Source organism: Brachyistius frenatus, unplaced genomic scaffold (assembly GCF_029030835.1).
Source record: "Brachyistius frenatus isolate BFR_SWC_R1_liver_20210118 unplaced genomic scaffold, ASM2903083v1 Contig_30, whole genome shotgun sequence".
Lineage (NCBI taxonomy): Eukaryota > Metazoa > Chordata > Actinopteri > Embiotocidae > Brachyistius > Brachyistius frenatus.
In genome coordinates, this window is record NW_027210629.1 from 2,284,631 (window position 1) to 2,310,000 (window position 25,370).

Below are 25,370 nucleotides of genomic sequence, written 5' to 3' on the forward strand. Positions count from 1 at the left end.
ATCTAGTTTTACATGTTTTGCCAGGGCTTTGGCAATTATAGTGAGCTGACATCACCCTTTCTCTCTTTATGAAAATGTATTTTATTATTATGATCATTATCATTATTTTACCAGGGGCAGTGCAAATGTCAGTAAAGACCTTTTGTGGCATTTACTGTCCACAGTAACCATGTTCATAGATGTTAAAGCAGATGAAACACCAAGAAAATGCCACTGCTATTTAACTCTCTGTAAGTGCCAAAAAAAAATCTGTGACATGACATCTGTGCATCATAAGAACAGTCAACTCATGAGGAAAGATAACAAACGGTAACTCCAAACATAAAGAATGCCTCTCTATTTGACAGACATAAAAAGACATGAAGTCAGACAAGAAATCTTTAGAAGAAGGCTGAATTCCAAGCAAGAAATGATGAAATATTTTGACAAAACATTGTCTGGCTTCTTTGATAGGTGGGATCGCTCTTATTCTATCTCATTAGCCTCTGTGTAATCCGTCTTTCTCTGAAGCCTTCTGTCAAATACGCACACAAACAAGACTGCTTGTTTGTGTGCGTCTCTGTGTGTGTGAAGCATCTGTTGTCAGACTGACAGATAAAAAGGTCAGTACTGTATGAAGGCACAACATTTTTTCACGAGGAAAAAACAACAACTTGTCTTTACTTTCATGAACAGGGATTTGTCTGCAATTCTTTCATTAGCTAAGAACAAACTAGTGAAGATGCTGTTGTTATTTTGAGAGGTAGAATAACTGCTTGGCACTGAATCATACCTAAAGACGGTCAATGTGCTTTTCATTAAAGAGAAATGTGTTGATATTTTTCCAGATATTGAGTGAGGAAGTGGGGGAATTTAAATCTCTAGGTCTCACTTTGGATTACATGTATATCTCTTGAAACAGGCTGAATGTATATGCATGCGGATGCATTACATAAATCCTACTGTGAGATTGTCTGAGGCCAATAAAATGACACCATTGCCAAACACTCCACAATTATAATTTTTAAGTCTTGACATTATAAAGTTCTCCTTCATAAAACAATATCTAAGTGCATAAATGGTGCTGCTCCATGTCTATTAATTAAGAACTATAGCAGCAAAGGAGTCACGACTGGAGGGGCAATAAGGGCTAACTGTAGACTTCTGAGGTCACAATCAAACAAAGTCTTCACTATACAAGTGAAACAACACAACAATCAATAATAATTGCTGATGATTTATTGAATATAAATGAACAACTGACTGACTTGTTAAATCTGTGGTTACAAGCTTTGTATGTACATACTCACACACATGATATTACCACACTATGGTAATGAATATGCATCAATACATCATACGCAAACTAAATCTCATATAAAACCTGCATATGTTGTATGTTTTGTTTAATCACAACTGAACACTGGACCTGTGTGAAACAGAATTTGCCCCCTCAGTATTGACTCTGAAAAACTACCATTGTTAACTGGTTGCAGCAGAACTAGACACACCCAGGCCTGATTACTACCAGCTCTGTTCAATCAAATCATCACTTGTATAGACCGTTTTCAGAGGCACAAATTTGGCTGAAAGGTCTCACCAACAACACAAAAGAAATTCCAAAAGTGATGATGATGAAGGTGATTGAAAAGGTGATTGAATGGTTTCCAGTCTGAGTGACAGACTAATGGAGACTTGGAACAATAGTGATCCTTCCCACAAGTGTCTGATCTTCCAAAGTCAGCATGGTAACGACTCAGCCGGGAAGTCATCAAAGACCTCGAGGGAACTGCAGGACTCTTTCACCTCAATAAGTTTGAGTGTTTATGGCTCCACTATCCGAAAGACAGTGGGGGAAAAAGTCCCTTTAGATCAGACATAAACCCAACACAGAATGCTTGGGGTTTCTGTACGAGGGAAACTTTGCATATAGTTGATGGAAACATGAATTCTTCTCCAAGAAAATCCTCAAGGAGAACATAAGATCATTAGTCTATTAGTTGAAGCTCAGGCACGACTGGATTATGCAGCAAAACAGTGATCCCAACCATAAGAGCAAGCCCACCTCTGAATGGCTCAAAAGGAATAAAACTAAAGTTTTGGAGCGGCCTGGTTAAAGCCCTGACATGAACCGCATTAAGATGCTGTGGCAGGACCTGTAAAAAGCAGTTCATACTCTCAAACCTTTTAATTTAGCTGCGTTAAAACAGTTTGCAAAGAAGAGAAGGACTAAAGTCACCACAGCAATGTCAGATACTGATCTCCAGTTATCCGAAGTGTATGGCTGCAGTTGTTGCTGCTAAAGGAGGCACAACAAGCGGATGAAGTTGAGGGTGGCTTTTCACATTGGGGATTTCCGTAGTGGATGACCTTTTTGTTTCAAAACACATTGTTTAATACCACTATTTTGTGTTTACTCAGGTTAGCTGTCCTTTTTTTTAGGTTTAGTTTGAATATCTGACACAGTTTAGACTGAGATAAACACAAAAATAGCACAAATTAGGAGGGGGTCAAATACTTTGTATTTGTAAGTCCAACGGCATTACTGAAACACAAAAAGAACAAATTCAGGGTTGATATGTGATGGGGGATTTCCACAATGACTACCTGGCCAGTACTGCCAGTTCACTGCTACTGCCATCAATGCACATCAGTTTGAATTAATTTGTTTTGAGTCAATATTGTGTATCATCGATCTGAAAGTGTCATCTCATCGTGGTACTAATCTGCTCTGATCTGAGCCAAACAGTCCCAGAATCAAGCTGGCAGACATGATCTCTTATTAACATGACTATTGGTGATTTGCTGTTCAGATTAGTTGTTTTGTCCCCATCTTCTCCTTCTCCTTCTCCTTCTCCTTCTCCTTCTTCTTCTCCTTCTCCTCCTCCTCCTCCTCCTTCTTCTTCTTCTTCTTCTTCTTCTTCTTCTTCTTCTTCTTCTTCTTCTTCTTCTTCTTCTTCTTCTTCTTCTTCTTCTTCTTCTCCTCTCCTCTCCTCTCCTCTCCTCTCCTCTCCTCTCCTCTCCTCTCCTCTCCTCTCCTCTCCTCTCCTCTCCTCTCCTCTCCTCTCTTCTCCTCTCCTCTCCTCGTGATGTAGTTATAGAGTGATGAGCTGAGCCTGTTTGGCTGATTTACATTAAAATGTTTTTTTTCAAGTTATTGTGGATGAAATTATTTATGTAAACTATATGCAGGGCGCATTTGCATTTCTTGATTGATTTCAGTCCGGTCTGTGTGTTCCATATGAGGAAAACTGAAGATGAGAGATGGGGCACTGTCATTCATGTTGTCATTCAAATAGCAGGAGGCGTTTGGCCCCAGGAAGTTTTGCACATTTAATTGCACACATCTGTCTCTATGGGCACATGTATAAATGCTGGTTAAATTTGTTTGGACATGCATGCTGTCAAATTGGCATCTTTTTGCATGTGTGAATTTGTATCTACTTTGTTGGTGTCAATCAGTGTGTGGCTTACTTTATCTATGGAGGATTATTTGCATCTATTTGTTTTTTGTGTCAGTATTTAAGAGTCTCTGAGGGAGATATGGTACATATATGCATATTCCCAGATTGCTTTCTTCCTCTTTGTCTTTCTTTCTCTTTTCATGTTCCTCTCTCCAATCCATTCCAGATCGCCTGTTAAATATCTATACGCCTGTCTGTCTGTGTGTGTCTGCAGCTTTCCTCCAAACCAAAACGAACGACCCAGTTAAATAATAAGCTGAAGGCTAACAGAGGGACCCCATCAACCTCTGAGCTGTATCCTCTCTGAAGCCATCAATCGTGGGACTAAAGCTAGGCTGCATAATGACATTGTGGCAGTGTACTCACACTGTGCTGCAAAACATATTAATGTTGGCCATAATGAGTTTGACAGCCCAATATGGTTGTGGATCAGGGAGAATTTTGACTGTCAAACACTGCCCTCAAATGGAAGAGGGGAGTTACAGCAACTGCAGTAAAAGCTGCAGTGTTGTTGGCTTGTGCGAATATTTCATTTTCCATCATTGTTTTTGAATGAACAGAAATCATTATGACTCTGTTATCATCAAAATGGTACTCAGACATCATCAATTACTTGATTACCCTTTCCCTCTAGTGTGCTGTTGGCTTACAGCTCACTCGTATGCCTGCCTTTTGATATGTACTAACTTATGTATGTGTTAATGCTTTTCAATTACCAGAGCTCTGGAGTTACACAAACAAAGCTTTTTAGGTTGTTTAAACTCAAAACAGAGATGGTATTTTAATTTACACAAACAAAGCTTTTTAGGTTGTTTAAACTCAAAACAGAGATGGTATTTTAATTGACTGATATGGCTTCTGTCATTTTGTAGCTTGTATTAGTGGGTGTTTAAGTATGAATGTTTACCATACTTGCCTGTGTCTCTTGCCTGTATCGTAGAATCTTGGAGCTCCAGCAGAACGGTGACATGGACATACTAAAACTCAAGTGGTGGCCCAAAGACAGCCCCTGTGACCTCTACAGCTCCATCCAGACACGACAGCGTGGCAATGCTCTTGATATCCACAGCTTCGCCGGAGTGTTCTGCGTCCTCGCGGCCGGCGTGGTGCTCTCTTGCCTCATCGCCATGGTGGAAAGCTGGTGGTCACGAAGGAAGGGATCCAGGGTTCCCTCCAAGGAGGTAGGGGGATGGATGGGTGATTGAAAGGAGGAGCGATGGTTCAGAAGTTGAGGGCCTAAAATAGATCCTAGCCTAAAGGGCCTAAAACTAGAGCCTAAAAGAGATCCTAGCTCCTCTTTATGTCATGAGAGGGGAAAAAAATATGTCATAGAAAGGACAAAGAGGGATGGAGGGATCAAGGTAAGAAAAATAGTGGTAAAGCAAGAGTGAACAGATATTGACAGGACGGACGATGAGCTTAGTTTCAGGTCTGGCTGCGGGGCGGAGGATACAACACAAAGTTAGGATGCCTTAATAACAGACATACGAGCAGAACCTTTATTGTGAAGGAGGTGTGACACTGACAACATCTGGAACCAGTGAAGGCCTCACATGTTCACAGTGTCACGTCTTCTGGACTAAATTTGCACACAAGCAGCGTCAGCAGTAGGACTGTATGTGTTGCTAGGGTTTTGTACAGTGTGTCAAAAATAATTTTGGAGGTCCTTTACTAGCTCTTCAGTCACATATCTGGCATTGATCTTTTGCATAGTCTTATCTACATAAAAGCTCTGGGTGTGTCGGAAGAGAACAAATGGTCAAACAGGACTTGAATATTTCCACAAGCCCTGAGAACATTGTATTTATTTCACCTTCACCCGCAATCTTAATGGGAGCATCAACTATTAAAGCATCCTGTCATGTTATTAATTCTAATTGTGTGATTAAATTCACCATCAAATTATCAAAACGATTAACCAAAGAGACATTCTATGCAAAGAGCAAATTGAATGTGAGTGTAAACTGAATTAAGCAGCAAATTGAATTTCACTTAATTGAAGAGTGTTAGTAGAGTGTAAGAGAGTGTTGTTTTTGCTGATGTGTTAATGCCTTTTAATCCTCATCACACTATTGCCACTTTATAGTGATGCCAAGTAAGATAACTAAGTATGATATGATAATTGATGGCCTGGGTGGCATATCCACCACACATACATATCACATAACACACAGGGAGAGGTTATGGTTTGGGCATTATGAATGGTTGAAGTCGCCGCATGTCTTGCCAGGTAAATATGCAGTTCTCTAATACCATCTTTACATTACATACACAAAATCTCTGCATCTTTTTACACAGTGACAATACCCAGCCACAGACCATTCCCTCCATATAATGTAACAGTTATTATTCTACATTTACTCTCTTTCCCCTGTACTGCGTTTCAGTATCCTCATACTGTTGGTGTCCTGCAAAATCTCACCTTTTTTTAAAAATGTTTTATTAATGCTATTTTGATGGTGTTGATTAATTTGAAATGATGCAGATACATCAGTGTCAACCACTTATTTTTCTCCAAAGTTTATGTTTTTGAGAATATGGGACGCTGGCAAAGTTAAAAGCAGAATACAAAAACAGCCTGAGGGCCTGTTGGATAGCTGAAGACCAAGGCAGAGTCAGAAACACTGACTCACAGTATTAAACGGATATTTATATCGCCGTTCTCTCCAAAACAGTGGCAACACTCCACCTTGTAAATTAGCAGCAGCACCCTGTGAAATATCCAATCAGGCTCTATGCGCTTGATCACCTCAGCAGGGATATCATTTGAGGCAATCGAAATGACTCTGGCAACATTTTCCTCTGGTAGGAACCCTGCAGTCTGCTGTGATGTGGTAGCTTTGTTTGCTCCACCATAGATAAGACAGGTAACATCTTCAAAGAAAAAAACAATTGGAAGCATGTTCAGTTGCCTTTCAATTGTGCTCCCACGAGCTCAGGCCCTTTTCACCAGTGATAGCCATGTTGCCACCTCTCGGTTTCAGTTGCTGTTTTACCCACAAACGGTTTTGTCAAGAACCAGCTGCCAGTTCAACTTCCAACCCACCTCATAACCTCCCATGCCTACTGCTATGTTTACCAAAACACAGAGGGAGAAAGTGTTCATGTCACTTTAATCAAAACTGTGAAATTGCAGCAAAGTGTAGCAGATTTGATATGCAAAACATGCCACTGATGAACTGAAGGAAATGTAATTATGTGTGAAATAATATTTTCACTTTTGGTTTAGAGTTAATTATTTATGTGTCTGTAATAAATTAGACTGAGGCATGAGGCTGCACAGATTAATTTTTAGCAGAAAATGTTTTTACCATCAGGTAAATTACTTCAGCTTCAAACAGTTACTTTTCCCCTTTTTAGGACGCTGTTTTATAAAGAAAGGTTAGGTTAACTTGAGGATTATGACTGAAGAGAATTTATTCGAAATGGTTTTCTAACCTATCACAAAACACCCAGTCCTCAAAGAAATAAATTCAAAAAAATCTTCTCACCTACATCTTCTCTCTTAAGCTTCTTTCTATGGCCTACCAAAAACCAGGCTGCTTTGTGTCTGTGTCTTTAAGGCACATTGATGTCAATGACCCTCTCTTCTGATTGGCTGACTCTTTTCTGTGTGACTCAGGCCCAGACCAATCTCTTCAGTCTTGCAGCATGTTTGCTCTGTGATAGAACAGCCGCTCTGTGTTTTCTTCCACATCATAAAAGGTTGGACAGGGCAGACTTGACATGAGCTTGAGTTTGTGACATCACAAATTCATGGTAGTCCAAACAGCTCATTCAAATGACACAGTTGCTGAATATGGTTTGTGTGTATTTCTCTGTGGACTGAGCATTTTGACACTTTTATATTATTTATATAGCACATAGATCTGTTTAATAATAGAAAAAGGAACCTGCATATATACAATATCGGGCATTCAAAAGAGGAACAATATCAATCATTTCACTAGTTTGACTTTCTTTTTGAACATCTCTGCATGATTCTGAGTTAAGAGAAGTCTTTCCCATCTCCTTAATCTTTGATGTCATGCTAATGTAATGTTCCACCAAGAATGAATTAGAAAAGATGACAAAAAGATGGGGAATGGAAGTTGTGACTATAACTAGGATGATTTAGTGACAGATCAGGTAACTTTTCATTATAAAAAGACAAATAAGAGCAGTCATCTGAAAAGTAATTTAGAGAGAGGTTTCTGCATGAAAACTCTATCAGCCATTACTTCCAAATAATTAAATGAGCGGGCATTGGTACATCATCAAAAATGACTGTGTTTCTACATCGATACAATTTGTAAATTGTAGCAAACTCCTCATGATCATAATGATGTGACTTGAGTGGGGATGCCCGTTGACATTAAGGGCCGAAATATACGACAAGCAAAAATATCCACATATATTACTGCAGGCAAATGGGTGGGGTGATTACTGTAGTGTGCTCTGGCCTGTTGGACAAACTTCTCAAAAATGTCCACACAGCTTTGCCAAATGCAGACCAATACTGGAGCATCAACAGCAGCAAATGATTAGTTATATTTATTACATCTCCTCTGGGCTGTTTGTTCATTGATCTATTTAATTGTGTTAATCATTTGCACTCCATGATGACTCTGTCCTCTAGAAACGGAATCAGTTTAAGACAAGATTTGCTGATGATATGAGGAGCTATAAACAGGAGCTATAAGGTCATATGCACACTCCTCACAGGTTTCTTGTCATGTGCAAGTTCCTCATGCAGTGAGAATAGAGCAACGTGTTCAACAGCAGGTTGACTGTTATCCAATCTGCTTAAGCTTAATAAAGTTTCTCCTACACTTCTGCCATAATTTCATTATCTACCATCCAATTTCGATAGTAAATCAAGTTACACATATTGGATATCTAACCAGCATGCTAACCCTCATCATGCAGAGATCCTACGGGATGTAACTGAAACAGAGAATTTATGTCTCTTAGTTGATTTCGTGCCTAAGTATTGTGCTTGAATAAGAAACACAGCTATTAATTTTGCTTCGACAACACTTGTTGGATGACAATCTATCGTTTGTAATATTTTTTCAATATGAGGTTCTAGATTATACATTCCAACACTCGCAACAGTGTCATCTAACTGACTGCCTGTTTGTCCTTGTTTATTACGAGGCAGCATTTTTTTTCCCAGTACACGCACACACAGTGACACACACAAACACACACCATATACCCCCCACCTCCAACTCCCTGCTCAGTTAGCAGCTTTAATCTGTCATTCAGACCAGTAGTCATGTCTACCACTGAGCAGCCACAAAGACACCAAACCTTAAGTTGAACCCTAAGTCATGTTAAGCACAGTGTGGTTCAGCTTCAACACAAACAAACACATCCGCCCCCTGCTATCTTCATTAGCCTCGAAGAGCAGCCAGTGGAATCAGCCCCAGACTGAGTGCAGGAGTGGAGTCATGGGAGTGAATAGGAGGGACCACAGGGATTTAAATGGTCCTAGTCTTTGATTCGCCTTGTAGATCTTGTTCAAGGTTTTGCATAACAATGCATCAAGTAGTCAGAGACACAGGAAAATCAGTATTATTGATTGAGAAGTCGCATATGGATGCACTTCATATAATGCAATTCCGTTTAGTGATCTTACAATCGTTCATGTTCAGACACACAGCCTATTATATGGATGAAATAGAGCTTAAGTCCAATAGCTCAGTCAGAGTCATTAGTAGAAATATGTAATTTCCAAGTTATTTAGATTTGTATGAGGTTTGTGAGGTTTTATTTGATATAGCAATGGGAACAAAACAAATGTGATATCTAAGTGAAGTCTAAACTAATAGAGCATCATTAGAACAGCCCTTCCACTGCTTCCATGGTGAAAATGAGCTGGGCTCAGTCAGCCGTGATTGTTTTTGATTGTTGACCTCTGACATTTATTCTTCACCCTGTCACAGCATTGACCTATTGATTTGATGTTGGTATAGCTCAAGGTTTGCTCAGAGCAACCACTGAACCTAAAGGGGTCAATAAGCTTCAAACAAAATGCTTGTCGGATCATCAAACAGCATCTGAAACCATCCACTCCACCATTTTTCCCACATTAGAGTTCGAGCTTTTCTCTCAAGCTTTCTGATTTCAGTCTACAACAACTACTGTCATCACTTTTCCCAAAGGAGTGGAGCAATATGAAATCCTTTTTGGAGAAACTGATCCCAAGTGTGCACCCCTATCTTACAATCATATGTCTCCTGTTCCTAAGACTACAAGCTTTTCATCTCACATTTGAGTGTGATAAACATTCAAATGCAGTCATCTATATTATACAAACTTGTTCATTCATACTCACCCTTAAGATTAGCCTCTTCCCTGTAGAAGCAACTACAAGATAGAGCTCGCCTTATCAAACGTTTTCAGCTGAGATATATTTCTTATTTCCTATTAAAATGGCGCTGTCATTATATATGTAAAAACAGTGGGAATGCCATACCCTGAACTCAAGTCACCATCTGTGCAGAATGTTTTCAAACGGGCAACCAGCTGCAAAGATGGTTGCTGCGAACAGAACAGGAGAGAGTCAAGCTGGGATCACTGCAGCATGTCCCGACTCAGTGGAGGAAGGAAGACAAATTTAAGTCAACTTCAAAGCAGCTAATTAGATAAATTGCATATGTTGCAATTTATCGACTGGGGAAATCTCTGCCTCTGCATGCAATTTGGCCTTAGTCATGGCCAATGGAGTACGTCTAGTGTGTTTAAAGTCATCCAACTTCCTAAAGTTAAATTAATAAAGTGAGGCAAACCATAAAGCTTGTAATTAAGTCCACCAGACACTTAGCTGTCTGTCAGTTTAAATGAAGAACTCGTTGGCCTCCATCTAAACTGTCACGGTGAATATTGAAACCACTTGAGACCATCACACTGGGCCAAGAGTATGTGGCTCTCTATCTATTTTTGCAAGCTTACATAAAATAGGAAAGCCTGGTGACCCAGTCTTTATGCGTGGGCCTCGAAAACTTGGCTTAATAAAATGCTTTGGCACCAGGAAGATGCATTGAGACTGCAGACTTGGCATGAAGACTGTATCCAATGCCCCACTCCAACACAGTGAGTTACTCTGTCCAGCAAGTCACATAACGATATTCTGTGTAGAGAATTCAGTCTAATATCAAACATATAGTGATTCATATGGTTTTCAAGTGTACCCTTGTAAAAACAAGCATTGATGTACATCGAGTGCGATATGCGATTGGAATTTTAAATTTGGTGACCCCTCCCACAGATGTTTGCCGGACAAGGATTATGTGAAAAAACAAGTACACTTACAGTGCTAATGATTTCTAATTAGAAAATCAAATCCAATCCTCATTTGTCTTCCTTGAAGATGACAAAACAGCTCATAGAATAACACACACTCGTGAGTTGGCCCTCACAACTGCATGCATACACATCATTACTGCCTCACATTTAGCTCGCCTCTTCCATCCTGTCAGGCTTGCATCAAAATAACGAATGCTCAAACGTTGGGTCAGATATGCCATGTCATGAAACCCATTAATGCAAGCGCCACATTTATTCACTTTGTTTTGAACATGCTTCATAAGCCCAGGCAGTTTTCCGTTCATTTTCGTTCCTCCTCTCACCAACAGCAATCAAGTATCGGGTGATCTTCCTCTCAGTGACACCTTAAGATGGATGTAATTCACTTATAATCAGCAATCACTGGCACAAACCACTACCACATTCATCCATCACATTGTGTGGCCAAAGCAATCCTGCCTTTTGCCACCTACATGCACCTATACACGCTTTCTGCATACATGACTACCTACAATTCACTGTTTAAACTCTCATATGACTAAGCTGTGTTTGTCTCTGTCTTTCTTATATATATTACAACATGCATAACTACATGTCCGTACGTGCCTTTACATTCATACTGTATGCTGCAATGCTGTGTTTACTGCTTTTGACTGTGGCCTATCTGTTGATGTTTGTGTTTGTGCTGTGGTTCTATGTTGCGGAATGGCTGACATTGGTATCTATGAGCCCACTTCTTGCTTGTGAGTGTTTTGATCGGGCTTATATACTCACAAACAGAAATCACACTCAAACATACACACACGTGCTTCTACAGAGTTGGCTAATCGCGTAACCAATGATCAGAGCTGTATCATGAAGGACCACACCTAACAAGGATATTATGTAGGCTACACAAAATAAAGGGGAGTTGTATAACTGTGTATTAACAGTCTCCCGGCAAGTCATTCCTACTATCTTGGGATTTCTGACCATCTTTAATTTTAATCAATAGAGTATATATTGTACAGTTGTTGCATCCAGAATTTATTTTCATTTGGTAATACATAAATATGCATTTTACCTCCAATTTTTCTTTTTAAATCAGTAATTGTCCTCTGTATTACTACATTTTTACCATCCTCAGGTGGTTGATATTGGTGGGTATGTTTGTAATAATAATACTGTACAGCTGATAAGAAATTTATCAAGGTGCCCTTAACACTACTTTGGAAGTTGGTCTTACGAATTTCGACAAGCTATTTCCAGATGAGTGTCTGAGGCCCATTTCATTCACAACAGGGCAGCTGTACTGCTTTACCCCTTTTGGCCTTTATATAAATATATATATATATATATATATACACATATATATACATATGTTCAACCAGAGGTTTATATGAAGGAGTTCTGTCAGGGACATGAATCGCATCTACAAATTCAAAACTGAGCGTAACGATGGAAATATTTCTCATTGCCAGAACTCCTCCATAATGGTAACATCTGTGGTTTTACCATGTCTGATATTTCATATGATCTATGTAGATTTAGCATGAGAAGAGCTGGCACTTCCTTGTGTATCAGGTTGTTTGGTACACGCAAAACAGTTGACCTCTTATTTTCTGAACTTTGGATGGAAGTTGCCAGTCTACTCGTTCTAACTCTACACAATCATCTGTGTCACTGTGGCTCAAAGCTCTCATACTGCCTCTTTGTTTTGTTTTTGTAGATAAGTACTCTGTGTTGAGGGGTGTAGCGAGCGAGGGGAGAGAGAGAGAGAGGGGGAGAGAGCAATACAAAATGGCATTTAAACATCTCCCCTTTCCAGGTATATAACGACTGTGTCAATGTCTCTGAGGACAACACACAGCGACCTGCTTAACTGTGTGTGCTGACTGACTGCCATGTCTTTCTTCTCGCTCACCCCCCACCCATCTGTCTCTCCAATTTACTTCTCTCTCTCTCTCCTCCACCTTACCATCCTTCCATCTGCCTGATCTTGTCTGTCACTCATACCTTCTCTTTATTCGCCTGTCTGCCGTTTGTCGTCCGTGCGTCTTTTTGGCTTCCTTTCTTTCGGGGGCTTGTTTCAATTTTCTGACTCAACTTGCATGTACACAAACACACAAAAACATACATGAATTACTCCACATCTCTCTCATCACCTCTCTCTCTCTCTGCCTCTGTCCTCTCAACCCTTTGGCTCACACACACGCACGTCACACACTCGCACCAGACACAGGCAGATGGTCCATCTGTCAGACAAGCTGCCGAGCCGTGCCCTCACAACCCCAACGAGCACCCTCTTGCCCTGGGCAGTCAGAACCAGAACCAGACCCCTAACACCGCCAACACCAGTGCCCCCACCGTCACCCATTACCAGCCCCCAGCATGCTGCGATATTCCCTGCGCCCTGATCGTGCAGCACTCCTACGAACCCACCAACCCCTCTGAGCTCACCCCCAAAATGAGAATGACCACCTTCACCACCTCACCTCCTACCCCAAGGTTATACATACAATAGAAGATCAAAATTAAACCATTGGTTAGTAGTGCTTGAAGACGGATGCTTTTTGAAATGAATGATATTTTATGAAAAGAAATGATGGACATCAGGGGGTAGGGTTCAAACTTCGGTGTTCACATGACAGCAAAGCTCTCTGCTGGAAGCAGAAGTACCTCTTTTTTAAACATTTGTTTACCTGGCATGTTGCCAGTCGACTATATGTGCAATAATGCCTTTTTGCCATTAGAGGGTGCTGTCTCTCTATCTGTAGAAATAGAGCAGCCTCTGTTCCTGACATTTAAAGTAACATGGTTTTTAATGCTATACACGCAGGCAACAGAAGCCTGCAATGAAGTATATATTTTATAAATAATATTATAAATGAAGTAATATTCCAAATGAAGCCAAAAACCATCCTGTGGTCTAAATGTGGCTTTGATTTCCAATTAATGCATTTGCATTACAAATTAGATATGTATATTTCAGATATTATTATTCCGTTTATGTCATTATAGGTTATGATGCTTTGGGTGAATCAGTGTTGGCTTGTTTCCTCTAGTGTTACAGCAGGCACTGTAATGGAAGAAAACATTACAACTTTTACAGGAATATACTGAATAAACAGTCAGGTCCTGACACTTTCTCCAAAAGAAATCCGCCCACTTTCCCTTGCCTCAGTCCCTTTTGCTCACTCCTTCTAGCTACCCACTAGTCTCCTTTCACAGACAGCAGACTGACCATATGTGATTCACTTTTCTCTTTCACCTCCCTTCATGTCCTCTGACACCAACTCCACCCTTTCAATATCCCCTCTGTGAAACATTTAGCGTGTGTATGATAGTGTCGCAACAAACATTAGCGCCCCCTCGTCCTTTCCTTCCTCCCACTGTCCCTCCTTTAGATGGTAACCAGGGGGCACCACTGCAGGTCCCCTCTGCCCGTGAGCTCCATACAGTAGGGCCAGAGCCCCCTTCAGAAACCCCAGACCCAAAGGACATGGTCAGTACATATGTCTTTACCCCCAATAATGTGACAACCATCATCATAGAACCCTGATTAACTTTCCTCAAACAAAACACTGAGGTCTGAACCACCTGTAATACCCCACACTATCCATCTTACCTCCTACAAGACCGAGAGAAGCACATTGCCAATGTAAATTGCCAATGTAAAAATGTAAAACTCTCTGCAGCACCTTCTACTGTTCCTACTGTTCCCTTGAGCTGACTCTTCTCTATCTGCTCACCTCATCCATTGCAAACTGAGCTCCCCTGCACACTCTCCACCCAACCCTACGCAGTGAAAGCATGAAACACCTCACTGAGTGTTACCATCCTTTAGACTATGTAAATAAGTTATTTATATGTGAATATAGTCATATAATGTTTGCTTTGTAATTTTTTATAAGTTTCATTTAACTTATATTGTAAGTTAGATTAAAGTTGAAGTTGAATTATGTGCTGTGTTTGTTAGGTGGAATTGCTAAGATTGTTAAAACTGTTAAATAATCTGCATTGATAGATAAGATATTCAATGAATTATGGCCTGGTACCAATTCACTTTACATGATATGTTAATGAGGTTGTTGTTTTTTTTTCACAATTGGCCATAATGCAATGTAGGTGACAAGAATCAGGAGAAATAGTTAAGATAAGTAAGATGTTATTGAACAAATGTCTTGCATTTAAAGTTTAGTATTAGATAATGTATGGTAATGCTTGCTGGACAATAGACCTCACACCTTGGAATCACAGAGCACACAGCATGACGGCAGTGTGTTTTCTGTGTGTATTCCAGATTATCTGCACTCCCTTAAAGACCTTGTAGAAGTGTATGTTTCTATTTCAATATCCTGACCACAGCTCAGAGTGTGCTTCTCTATCCTTCCCTCCATCTTTCCCCTCCTTTCTTATTGCTCTCCCCGCTTCCTCTCACATCCACGTTTCCCTGTGGCCATCAAACATTTGTTAATTACTTTAATTTTGTGTCACTCATTTTCACACTAACTACTGCAATTACCTCAACTTTAATCTCATTTTGAATTGTGCCAAAACCTTTGTTCCACCATCTTTGCATGTTGTCCTCCCCTCATCATTTCACCTTTTGCCTTGTCCAACATCATTCTCCTGCTTTCACTATTATTTTTACTGGTCGTTTTTACTGGTCGGATGGATGACATCCTTATTGCTGAATATGAATACACCCCATTCTCGTAAACTTTTCTCTTTTTCAAACTATACACACTCTGCACATACTTTCCTTTGTTGTTCTTCCCACCTCCTTTCTCCTCTGTTTGCATTACCTTCACACCTTTTCATTTACTCCCGTTATCTTCCTTCCTCTATTCAACTTTTCCTCATTTATCCCTTATTCATCTTCCTTCTCGTCATCTTCCCACTCCTACATTCTCATCTATCTTATCCTGTCCTACTGCCACCTTCTCCATTTCTTCTCATCCCCATCTCCCATTCTCAAACACTGTCCCGGGATCTTTCGCCGATCCTATCCCTTCTCATCCTTCCCACTACATATTCTTTCCATTTTCTTTCCCATTAACGTCTCTTCCCTTCTTCCATTTACCATCGCGGCCGCATCCTCTCTGTTATACTCCCACCCTGCCCCTCCCCACCTACAGGACGATAAGGAGATCGACCTGGAGCACCTACACCGCCGGGTTAACAGCTTGTGCACCGAGGATGAAAGCCCCCATAAGCAGTTCTCCACCTCTTCCGTCGATTTAACACCCCTTGACATGGATGCGCTGCCTGCTGCTCGCCAGGCACTTGAGCAGATCAGCGATTTCCGCAACACCCACATCACCACCACTACCTTCATCCCCGAGCAGATCCAGACCCTAAGCCGTAGCCTCTCTGCCAAAGCCGTTGCTGGATTTTCTGCTGGTTTCGGTACTGGTGGCGGCCTCCAGGACCACCGGACTGGCGGAGTTGGCCCTTTCAGGCAGAGGGCCCCCAATGGTGGCTTCTTCCGCAGCCCCATTAAAACAATGTCCTCCATTCCATACCAGCCCACAGGTCCAGGACCCAACTTTGGATATGGCAATGATCCAGACAGGGGCACCTCCATATAAGAAGTTGTTGTGGATATGGTTGGTTCGGGAGGAAGAGTAGAGGGAGGAGGAGGAGGAGGTGAGGTGGTTAGTGTCAGTCATAGGGTGGTGGAACAAATATGTTGTGGCCAAGCTAAAAAAAAAAAATCATAAGATAGGGATCTGTGTAAATAGGAATCTTTGTTTTCAGTTTCTGCTTGGGTGTTTCCAAGGGTGTCCATTTTGTATGTGGAGAAGACGAATGAGGTGGAGGTCTAGTGGGGCGTTCCTTATCCTCCTGCAAACCATGCTGGTGAGGTGCAAGAAGGGAAAGGGGCGGGGGGGTGGGAAGGGAGGTAGGGTGGGTTGAATCTTTGCTTTATTGTTGTTGTTCTTGTGATTGTTTGGGGGATTACTTTGGGAGATATGTGTGAACGGGGATCTTTTTTTTATAGTTTATGTTTTATGACATGAGGACTGTCTCATTTAATGGAAATTTGCTGAAATGACTCTGAAACCTGCTGAAACCCCTTCGGTGGGTTTAGGGTATACTAAGTTGAACACCAGGAAATACTTCCATATTCTTGTCAGCTCCAGGGCCGTCACTGGTGGATGATGGGTGTTCTCTTTAGCCATGAAACAACTCCAAGGGGCTCCAACTAATAAGCAATCTTGGGGCAGTTATTATGTGAAAGCATATATAACATATAGTTTTGTCTGTAACCCTGGGAATACAGCAGCCACTTGTAGTGTTCTGAAAAGGCCCCATCTCAGTGAATACTGGAAGATTCTTCTCCTCCAGTTTTACTCTGCCTTTTCACTATGTGGGAGTCCTCGCTCAGTTTTCTCTTCTCTGGTGTTGTCTCACTGATACCTGGGGTTCGAAATCTGTAATCATCTCCGAGATGGTGTCCATGCTGTGGCCTGACTACAACTAAGACTTTACAGCTGAACACACACCGACACCTTCATGGTGCATCGGTCTGAAAACTGCTGAAATGCCATGACAGTGCAACAGTATGACACTGTAGAATCACCAGTTTGGTGCATCGATCTTAAACTACTTCTGCCATTTTGGTGCATCAGCTTGAAACTGTTTTCACCATTTTGATGCACATTAAACTCTTTGTCAATCCCACTGCACTGTACCAGTGCCCACAGACCTGTAAGTGATTGTATGTAGAAATGACCTTTTCTTTTCTCACCTGTACTGCGCTATCTGCTTTTCAAGTCGAGGTGAGATCAGACTCAAAGAGGTATAGTAAAAAGGGATGATATAAAAAGCAGCTTAAAGACTTAAAAAAAAAAACATAAAAGACAAGCTGAAAGACTTCAAAAAGCTTATGCTTATTATATGTCTTTTATTGAATTATGTTTTTGGAAAAAAAAATAGATTTTAATGCGTGGAATGTGTTTTGGTCAGGAAGTACAAAAAAATAACATTGTTCTGAGCTGTCTACTTGTTTTATTTCTCTCAGCAAACTTTGAAAACCTGGTAAATGAGTGCTGTAGTCTCTGATTTTGCATCATTAAGTCATTCAAACTTCTGCTTTTCTGATTTTTGTTTTTCTTTGTTTGCTTAATTTTAGTGCTCCCATGGCCCGACTCTTTAAACGATAAAAGCTCATTCTGTAACATCATGTCATATTCAAATTCATGAATCACTTCTTATCAGGTTCAAGTGGTGAAATGAAGATTATTTTGTGTTGAGAAGAAGCCATTGCAGCAGCATCTTCAATACAGGCCTTATATGACAACTAGCTAGCTGTACCCTCCCAACTTCCAGTATCAACAAAATATCAACAGTGTACTGTACTGGAAACATCTAAGAGCAGCAAATCAGTGGTTGTGCTGTACGTCATGGGAATGTCTTGAAGAGTCAACGGCCATCGAAACCCAATGGCTGCCTTTTATGAGACGAGTCCAAAATATAGGTCTATTTCATATCTCTCATGTTAAGGGTACTGTTTATATAACTTTTTTTTTTTTAAAGTGCCAATTAATTAAAATGAGACCATTAAGGTGCATTTCAGGGTGGGTAACAGGAATGGTACATTGAGAGGATTAAAGGGATATTTTGTGGATTCGGGGATGGGTTGGTAAAATGGAACCAAACGTTTTTCACTAACACTGTATTAATAATTGATAATGTTAGTTGTTTAGAACAAGTTTTCTGTTTGTTATCTTTAAGAATTAAAACTGCAAACTGTTGTGTGTAGAGAACTCAGTCAAGCCACAGTGTTTTGAAGCAAGCATTCTTAGGCATTCTTTTCTTATATTAGGCTACAGTATGGCTATTGAATGACAAATAGGACAGACATTTAAAAAAAATTATTTAGTATAAATGAAAGAGACATTATAAAAATGTATATTTTAAATGTTGATGCTATTTTTGTTTAACAAAAGGAAAAGAGTATATCATGTCGAGCTTTAGTGTTGAGTTGAGCAGTCACATTGCTGCAGTTGGTTTTTCCCTTGTCCTGCCCATGATAAACATAAACACGTGTACACAAACTTTTTGCTTTTTCTCATGTCATCCTGAGTTCATTTTATTATTTGCTGGCTAAATAACAAAAAGTGGCAAGTTCACTAAAAAGAAAGCATGCACAAACTTGCTGTTAACATTTTTAATTTCATACATAGAACTACAGGATTTACTTGATAATTTTCAAAAATTTATGATGTACAGTATTTAATATAGGCCTATTTTGTTGTATGTGTTGCATATTATTCAAAAACCGAACAAACTGGGGCCTCTGTTACAAGTGGCAAAGCTTTCTGTGTATAATTTGTCTAATAAACAGGTTTTCTACAGTGGGATGCTATCTGTTGTCTTTGCTAATCTGGACAACTATGATAAGGGGGGGAAATTTCACGCAAAGTTTGATTTAACTGCAAACTTTGAAGAGTTACGGTTAGACTTTATTATTCTGTGATAAAAAAATTTTTTAAAAAAAGGTTCACCTTTGACATGCCTGATGTCACTCCAAACATCAATGCCAATTTCCCGAAGGTTCAGTCTCTACAGAAAACACCCTAAAATATCATTGTCTGTTGATTTGGGTAAACCGAGGCACGACAACCAAATTAATACTTTGTAAATCACCAGCAGACTTCAATTCACTGTGTTCAGTTCAAGTAGATATGGCTCATCTTTATTCTTTTCCAGGATTATTACCAATTCAATACAAGTCGGGGCTTACTGGTAAGTTGATCCAGATGCTGGTAAGTAATAATGTATGTATTGTGTTGCTGTAACTACAGACTTTTTTGTGTGCAATTCTCTGTCTTATCTTTGGTTGCGATTATTTATCAACATTTATAATAAGACTACAACTGATATGCTTTTGTGATTTCAGAGAATCAACTGATATTATAAAAAAAAATTTAAAAAATAAATCCAATGTAAAGGTTTAAACCTCTATAAGGGACTAGCCTTTAGGGGCTTGTTAACTTACATTTTATTGTGTCATTATTGACCTTTTTAAATTTCAAAGAGTCACTTGATCCAGAACAGACAAGTAAGTAAAATTGATTGATGCAGGCAGGGAGTGATTTCATTATGGATGAAAAGTAGTTTTTACCCGTTGCAGCTGCATATTATTAAACCACAATAGATATAAGGACTGGGTTGAAGTTAGGGGAGAATTCAAACACAGGCCATCCTATTTTAAATAGGTTTGGGTGATGTGGGATGATTTTATGTGTGGAGTAGATTTTAAGTTCAAGCCTGAGCTAAGCTTTTGTGTTTTTCACTTCAAATAGGCTGTCACTTCAAAGGCTCGTATACTGCTGTTAACAGCTGGATAGACGCACTGCTGCTGAGGACGACCGCTGTCAAGTTCATTGGAGCATTACACTGTAGTATCCTCTTTTTTCCAGGGAGTGGCACTATTTAGCTCTGCCAACATCTCCCAAAATCTCCCTGTCTCTGTAAGCGTGCACTTAGTTTTACTCGGTGGCCAAGATGAATCGATGAATGTCAGTAACACATTGCCACAACTACTGAAAATGAATGGATAATTAAATAATGAATTTATCAGATGGTGATGGTGCTTCAATTTCTACTGGTCAAAACTAAATGACAGTAAACTTGATGTGAAGCTGAAGTCACATTCAGGAACTGAGTGTCTTACTGTCATGATTTTCAATAGCCTGATTTTCATATCTATGGATAGAAAACCTACTCTATGAGTTTACAGAAAATGGTTTTAGATATAGCTAAACCCTGTCTGCCCTCCTTTTTTGTTGAAAAGGTAGGCCTACCTGCATTTAATATATTTGGACTGATGTGTATGACCCACAGATATGCTGTCAACTGTTACGTCCTAAGGACCATAACAAAAATAACAATAAAATAATGAAGAAATACTCCGATAGGTAATAGCCCTGCATTAAAAGGTCATTTTACCAAGGTAAAACTATTATGAGCAAAAACATAACAAACATAAGAAAAAATGTTTGGATATTGACTGCATTATTGAGGCATTAGCAATGTAGGTGGCTCAGCAGCCGACTAAAGAAGCCTAGAATCAAAACTGATGTATGTAGTTATATTTCCCTCTGAAGTTTAGTAGCATACTTGAGTAAACTACTTTGTTTTCCACCACTTTGCCTATGTAGTCTAATAAAATGATGCTCTTGATATTTCCGGGATATGGAGGAAGGAAGCTTCCTGTTGACGCTTATCTTAGTCACAAAACACAGCAGGGGGGATTAAGGAGGGGGGGGGGGGGGCAGATCTGGGTTTGGTGAATTTAGGAAAGGCTACAGTTACGTTTTTGAAATCCCTGTCCGGCTCCCCTCTCTCCAGTCTCGTGCCCGTCGCGCCCCTGTCTCCTGGGAGATGGGGATGAGAAGGGGCAGCACGCAGACTCCTCTCGCCGCATTGGAATGGGAGCCCGCCCCTCTCCCTCGAGGAGCCCCCCAGGCGTGACCAATGGAACATAGAGTCTCCATTGTGGCCGCGACACTTTAATAATCGCCAGCTACAATATCCAACCTGTCGGTAGCTTCAGGAGCCCAGCCCGGCCCGTTGGATGGGGGCCTTGTAGGTGGAGAGAGGGGGCGAACGCTCGGCGCCAGACCTCTAGCCCGCAAGACGTCCCCGTGATGAATACATGAATAAAAAATAGAAAAGATTGATGTCGGGTTATCTCTGAAATTATAGGATTTCTTTTCACGAATTGCTTTTTCCCCACAATTTCGAGTTACCCTACATGCCTCGTCACCACAGAATATGGACCAAAAAAAAACCTCATATTGCTAATCATGAGGTCAAATTTAATTCATATATTGCCTATCGTTTCTGGTTGTTTTTTTTTCTTCCTATAATTTCGTGATTGGATATTGATAGAAGGCTACTGGTTTACTGTATTTTACATATAGGCTAGTTGACAGTATGTCCTTGTAGTCCTAAATCGACAATGCCAATTACGCTAAATGGTCCATTTCCACCCAGCAATTAACCCATTGTTTCTTTGCCAGGTTAGGCCTGAAGTTTACGTCTCAGTAAGCAGGGTTGCTTTGATCAGCAGACTGCACGTGGCTTCCCAAATAGCTATAATTTGTTCTATATACGTTTATTTGTTTCCTTTCCTCTCACCTTGTGTTCAAAGAGCCTATCTGACAGTAAATTGTTAAGTGGGATTTGGACAAAGAAGATCAATTGTAGGCTATCAAAAAGCAGTGTGTGTGTGTGTGTGTGTGCGTGCGTGCGTGCGTGCATGCGTGCAACGTGCACATTCTCGTTCCTGCCTTTAGTTGCAACCACGCACCACTTGCAGCTCGTGTCAGTACGGAAACGGCGTTGAGCGCGAAACCCCTGCTCATGTTTCTCTTCCCTGCGAAGCCCTTTTTTTTTTTTTACCGACAGGGCGTTCCGAGAGCTGGATCAAAAGGTTTTAGGCTTGCTACAAAAGAAAAATGGAAACTGGAGATGATCTTAGAATGAATGAATTGACAATGAGCGCGCGAGCTCCAGGAACCGCAAACTTTTTTTTTGGGCATCTTTTTTTTTTTTTCAGCTGGCTTTTGGTCAAGCTTTACTCAGCCCAAAGACTTCTTAAACTTTGTTCATTTACAAACGTTTTCATGTTTTATTGCCACTGATGCCAGATGAGATGCAGTACATTTAAAAAAAATAATAATAATAAAATAAAATAAAATCGGGTATTGGGCTATTGTGAAGTCCCAGACTTATGTAGGCTACTTGTTTTCATTCAGTCTTAGTTGACTGTGATGGGTCAACGCGTAAGGCACCTTTTGTGTGTGTGTGTGTGTGTGTGTGTGTGTGTGTGTGTGTGTGTGTGTGTGTGTGTGTGTGTGTGTGTGTGTGTGTGTGTGTGTGTGTGTGTGTGTGTGTGTGTGTGTGTTAACCTGAATTTCGGAGTCTTGGTGTTCCTTGGTGCAACACAGATGTAGACAGGTATTCTGTCCCACACGCACCTCTTGCGCTGTCCACGCTCCTTGCCTAAAACCGTCATCGCTTGCACGTGCGTCCTGTGGGAGGTTCCCCCCCACCCCCCACTCAGCCCCCTCCACACACACACACACACACACACACACACACACACACACACACATTCCCCCCTCCCTGCGTTAAACACTCCTTAAATCGTAACGTTATCATAAACAGTCCGGCTTCAGGGGGCCATAATCACCTCTCTCGGGCTTTACGGAGACTTCTCATTGGACGTCAACACGCGACCAGCGCGAGGAGGGGGGCTTCCTGACGCGTGCCGCTTTTTAAACCGACGCCGCGCCTTGAGACACCAGAGAAGGAGTCCCGCACGCGACAGTCATATTCACACAGCGCGGCAGCATAGCAGCGTGTGCCTCCCGAGAACTTTTTTCTAATATTTTTTTTTTATTATTATTTTTTTTTTTAGAAAATAGTTGTTTGTGTTTTTTTTGTTGGTTTTTTTTTTTTTTAAAACATGGATGTCCTAATTTTGGAAGACTGGAGCAAAAGCGCACGAGAGGCGGTAGCCCTCGACTCGCGGCAGCAGAGCGGCGGCAGCCCGAGAGCGGTGGAAAGGGGGGGGGAGCAGCAGTTTGAAGAGTCCCGCTACGAACCAGGACTGTCGCTCGTGGACAGCGGCAGTGACCCACGCGCCTGGCTGGCTCCGGCTTCTGGCACCTGCGCGGCACACGCCACTTCACCCGACTACCTGCGGCACTCGCCGTGCTCGAGCACCGGCTCCTACCGAGGTGAGAAACGCCACTCATAAAATCATCTCTGGACAACTTTTCAATTAACTATCACCTGCGGTGAAACTTCACATGCAGCAGGCAGCAGCGTTTTTTTTTTTTTTTTTAAGTTTTTTTTTTTTTTTTAGTACTGCCATGCACAAGTAATGTAACGCACTGAAAGGGAAATAGCAAGAAGGAACATTACGTTTCTTTACGGAAAGTAGTTTTTCTTTATAGTTTTAACATGAAGTTAAAAAAAAAAAGTACAACTAAAACATTGTTGTATACTTGATTATCAATTAAAGATAGCCATAGAAAATATGCAGTTGTTATCGGTTGTTGTTAAACCAGACCTGTAGCCCAACTAAGTTTTTGCTTTTTAATTTTTAATTTTTTTTTTTTTTCCAGAGAGTGGCTCCCCGGAGTCCTCGGGTCATCCCAGCCCTCCCAGCTACAGAAAATCTGCCAAGAGCCCCTCCTCCTCCTCCTCCTCCTCCTCCTCCTCTTCGCTCAAAGTCAGGGACCTGTGCCGTCTTAAAGGCGCGATCGCGGGGCCCGAAGAGGAGGCCTCCGCGAGACAGAGAGCCCCGTCCAGCAAACCCGTGAACGGGGTCCAGAAGCAGAGGCGGGTGGCCGCCAACGCGCGCGAGAGGAGACGAATGCACGGGCTCAACCACGCGTTTGACGAGCTGCGCAGCGTCATCCCGGCGTTCGACAACGACAAGAAGCTCTCCAAATATGAAACTTTACAGATGGCGCAGATTTACATCAACGCCCTGGCCGATCTGCTCCAAGGTCCGGTCCCCTCCAAAAACAGCGATAACGATGTCACCACCACCAACAACAACAACAACAACAACAACAACAACAACAACAATTCGCCAAATCGTGACATTCTGCTTTCATCCGTCATTGCTTTTGACGGGGCGAAGGACCGGGCTTCCCAGAACCCCCCCGAGAGCAGCAGGACAGCGGCGGCTGCGCCCGTCTCAGGCGGCGGCGGCAGCAGCAGCAGCTTACCTGTTCACATCAGCGGGATGCCTTTCTCCTCCTTCGACGAGAGTTCGTTTTCCAAACGGGTTGAAGAAGCGATGTGTTCGCCCTCTCCTTCGTCCTCCACCCGGCCAGAAAGTTCGCAGTTCGGGAGGAAAGAGTCTCCCCGGAGCGACGGGGAGTTTTCCCCGCACTCCCACTTCAGTGACTCGGATGAAATAGCGATGGAGCTTCACTCAAGTGAAGAAGATGATCTTTCAGAACTCAAGCTATCCGCCCACCATCACCACACTGTTACTTTCTAAATAATTTTAAAAAATAAATAATAATAAAATAAAAATAAAAAAATGAATATAACAAGACTACATTAAAAGTTCATTATAGCCTAACAAAATCATGTCCGTAAACCGTGTCAATCATATCTCCAGTCTATATGTTGTTGACAAAATGCATTTTTAAGAACAAAGGAATGTTTGCTTTAAAAAATAAATAAATAAAAAAAAAAAAAAATCAAAAATCCATTTTATCAACTTGTTACAGCGTCCAAACATTATTTTTTATGTGAGATAGGCCTAATTCGGTTCTGCCAATAAATGTGTATCCTATAATTTCCAGTCTCCATGGATACGTGGCTGGAAGACCCCTCTGCCATGTCGCGCGCAGCACTGCCATGGGTATTTCCCACGTCACTCCAACCAAAAAGCTGTCTTCCACAAAATCATACCTTTAAGGATAATTGCTTTTATTTGATAATGTAAAGACATGGTTTTTTTTTTTGTAGCTGTGATATACGTTTTGTTGTGATTTATGATTTTAATTGACTTTGTTTGTATAATGTATTTTGTTTTGCAACTTCAAAAGTTCATGATGTGCACTTTAAAATATGCGAGCCAGAGGCTTCAGAAAATACGACTTT

General features: G+C 41.1%; 2 protein-coding genes across 4 annotated transcripts in view; both read left to right on the plus strand.

Moving 5' to 3' along the window:
- grid2 (glutamate receptor, ionotropic, delta 2) overlaps window positions 1-16,619 on the plus strand; it is a 475,952-nt gene extending 459,333 nt beyond the window's left edge. The window contains exons 15-17 of one of the 3 annotated variants that reach the window (XM_069699497.1): window positions 4,384-4,624; window positions 12,952-13,260; window positions 15,857-15,945. In XM_069699497.1, the coding sequence (XP_069555598.1) occupies window positions 4,384-4,624; window positions 12,952-13,239 (529 nt within the window). In that variant the 3' untranslated portion in view covers window positions 13,240-13,260; window positions 15,857-15,945. Of the gene's footprint in view, window positions 1-4,383; window positions 4,625-12,951; window positions 13,261-15,856 lie in introns of all 3 variants that reach the window. The other 2 variants (XM_069699496.1, XM_069699495.1) reach the window with 2 other exon arrangements.
- A 6,586-nt stretch (window positions 16,620-23,205) lies between these two features.
- atoh1a (atonal bHLH transcription factor 1a) overlaps window positions 23,206-25,370 on the plus strand; it is a 2,435-nt gene continuing 270 nt past the window's right edge. The window contains exons 1-2 of the mRNA XM_069699340.1: window positions 23,206-23,479; window positions 23,870-25,370. The exon at window positions 23,870-25,370 is cut by the window's right edge and continues 270 nt beyond it. Coding sequence (XP_069555441.1) covers window positions 23,206-23,479; window positions 23,870-24,759 — 1,164 coding nt within the window. The 3' untranslated portion in view covers window positions 24,760-25,370. The remainder of the gene's footprint in view (window positions 23,480-23,869) is intronic.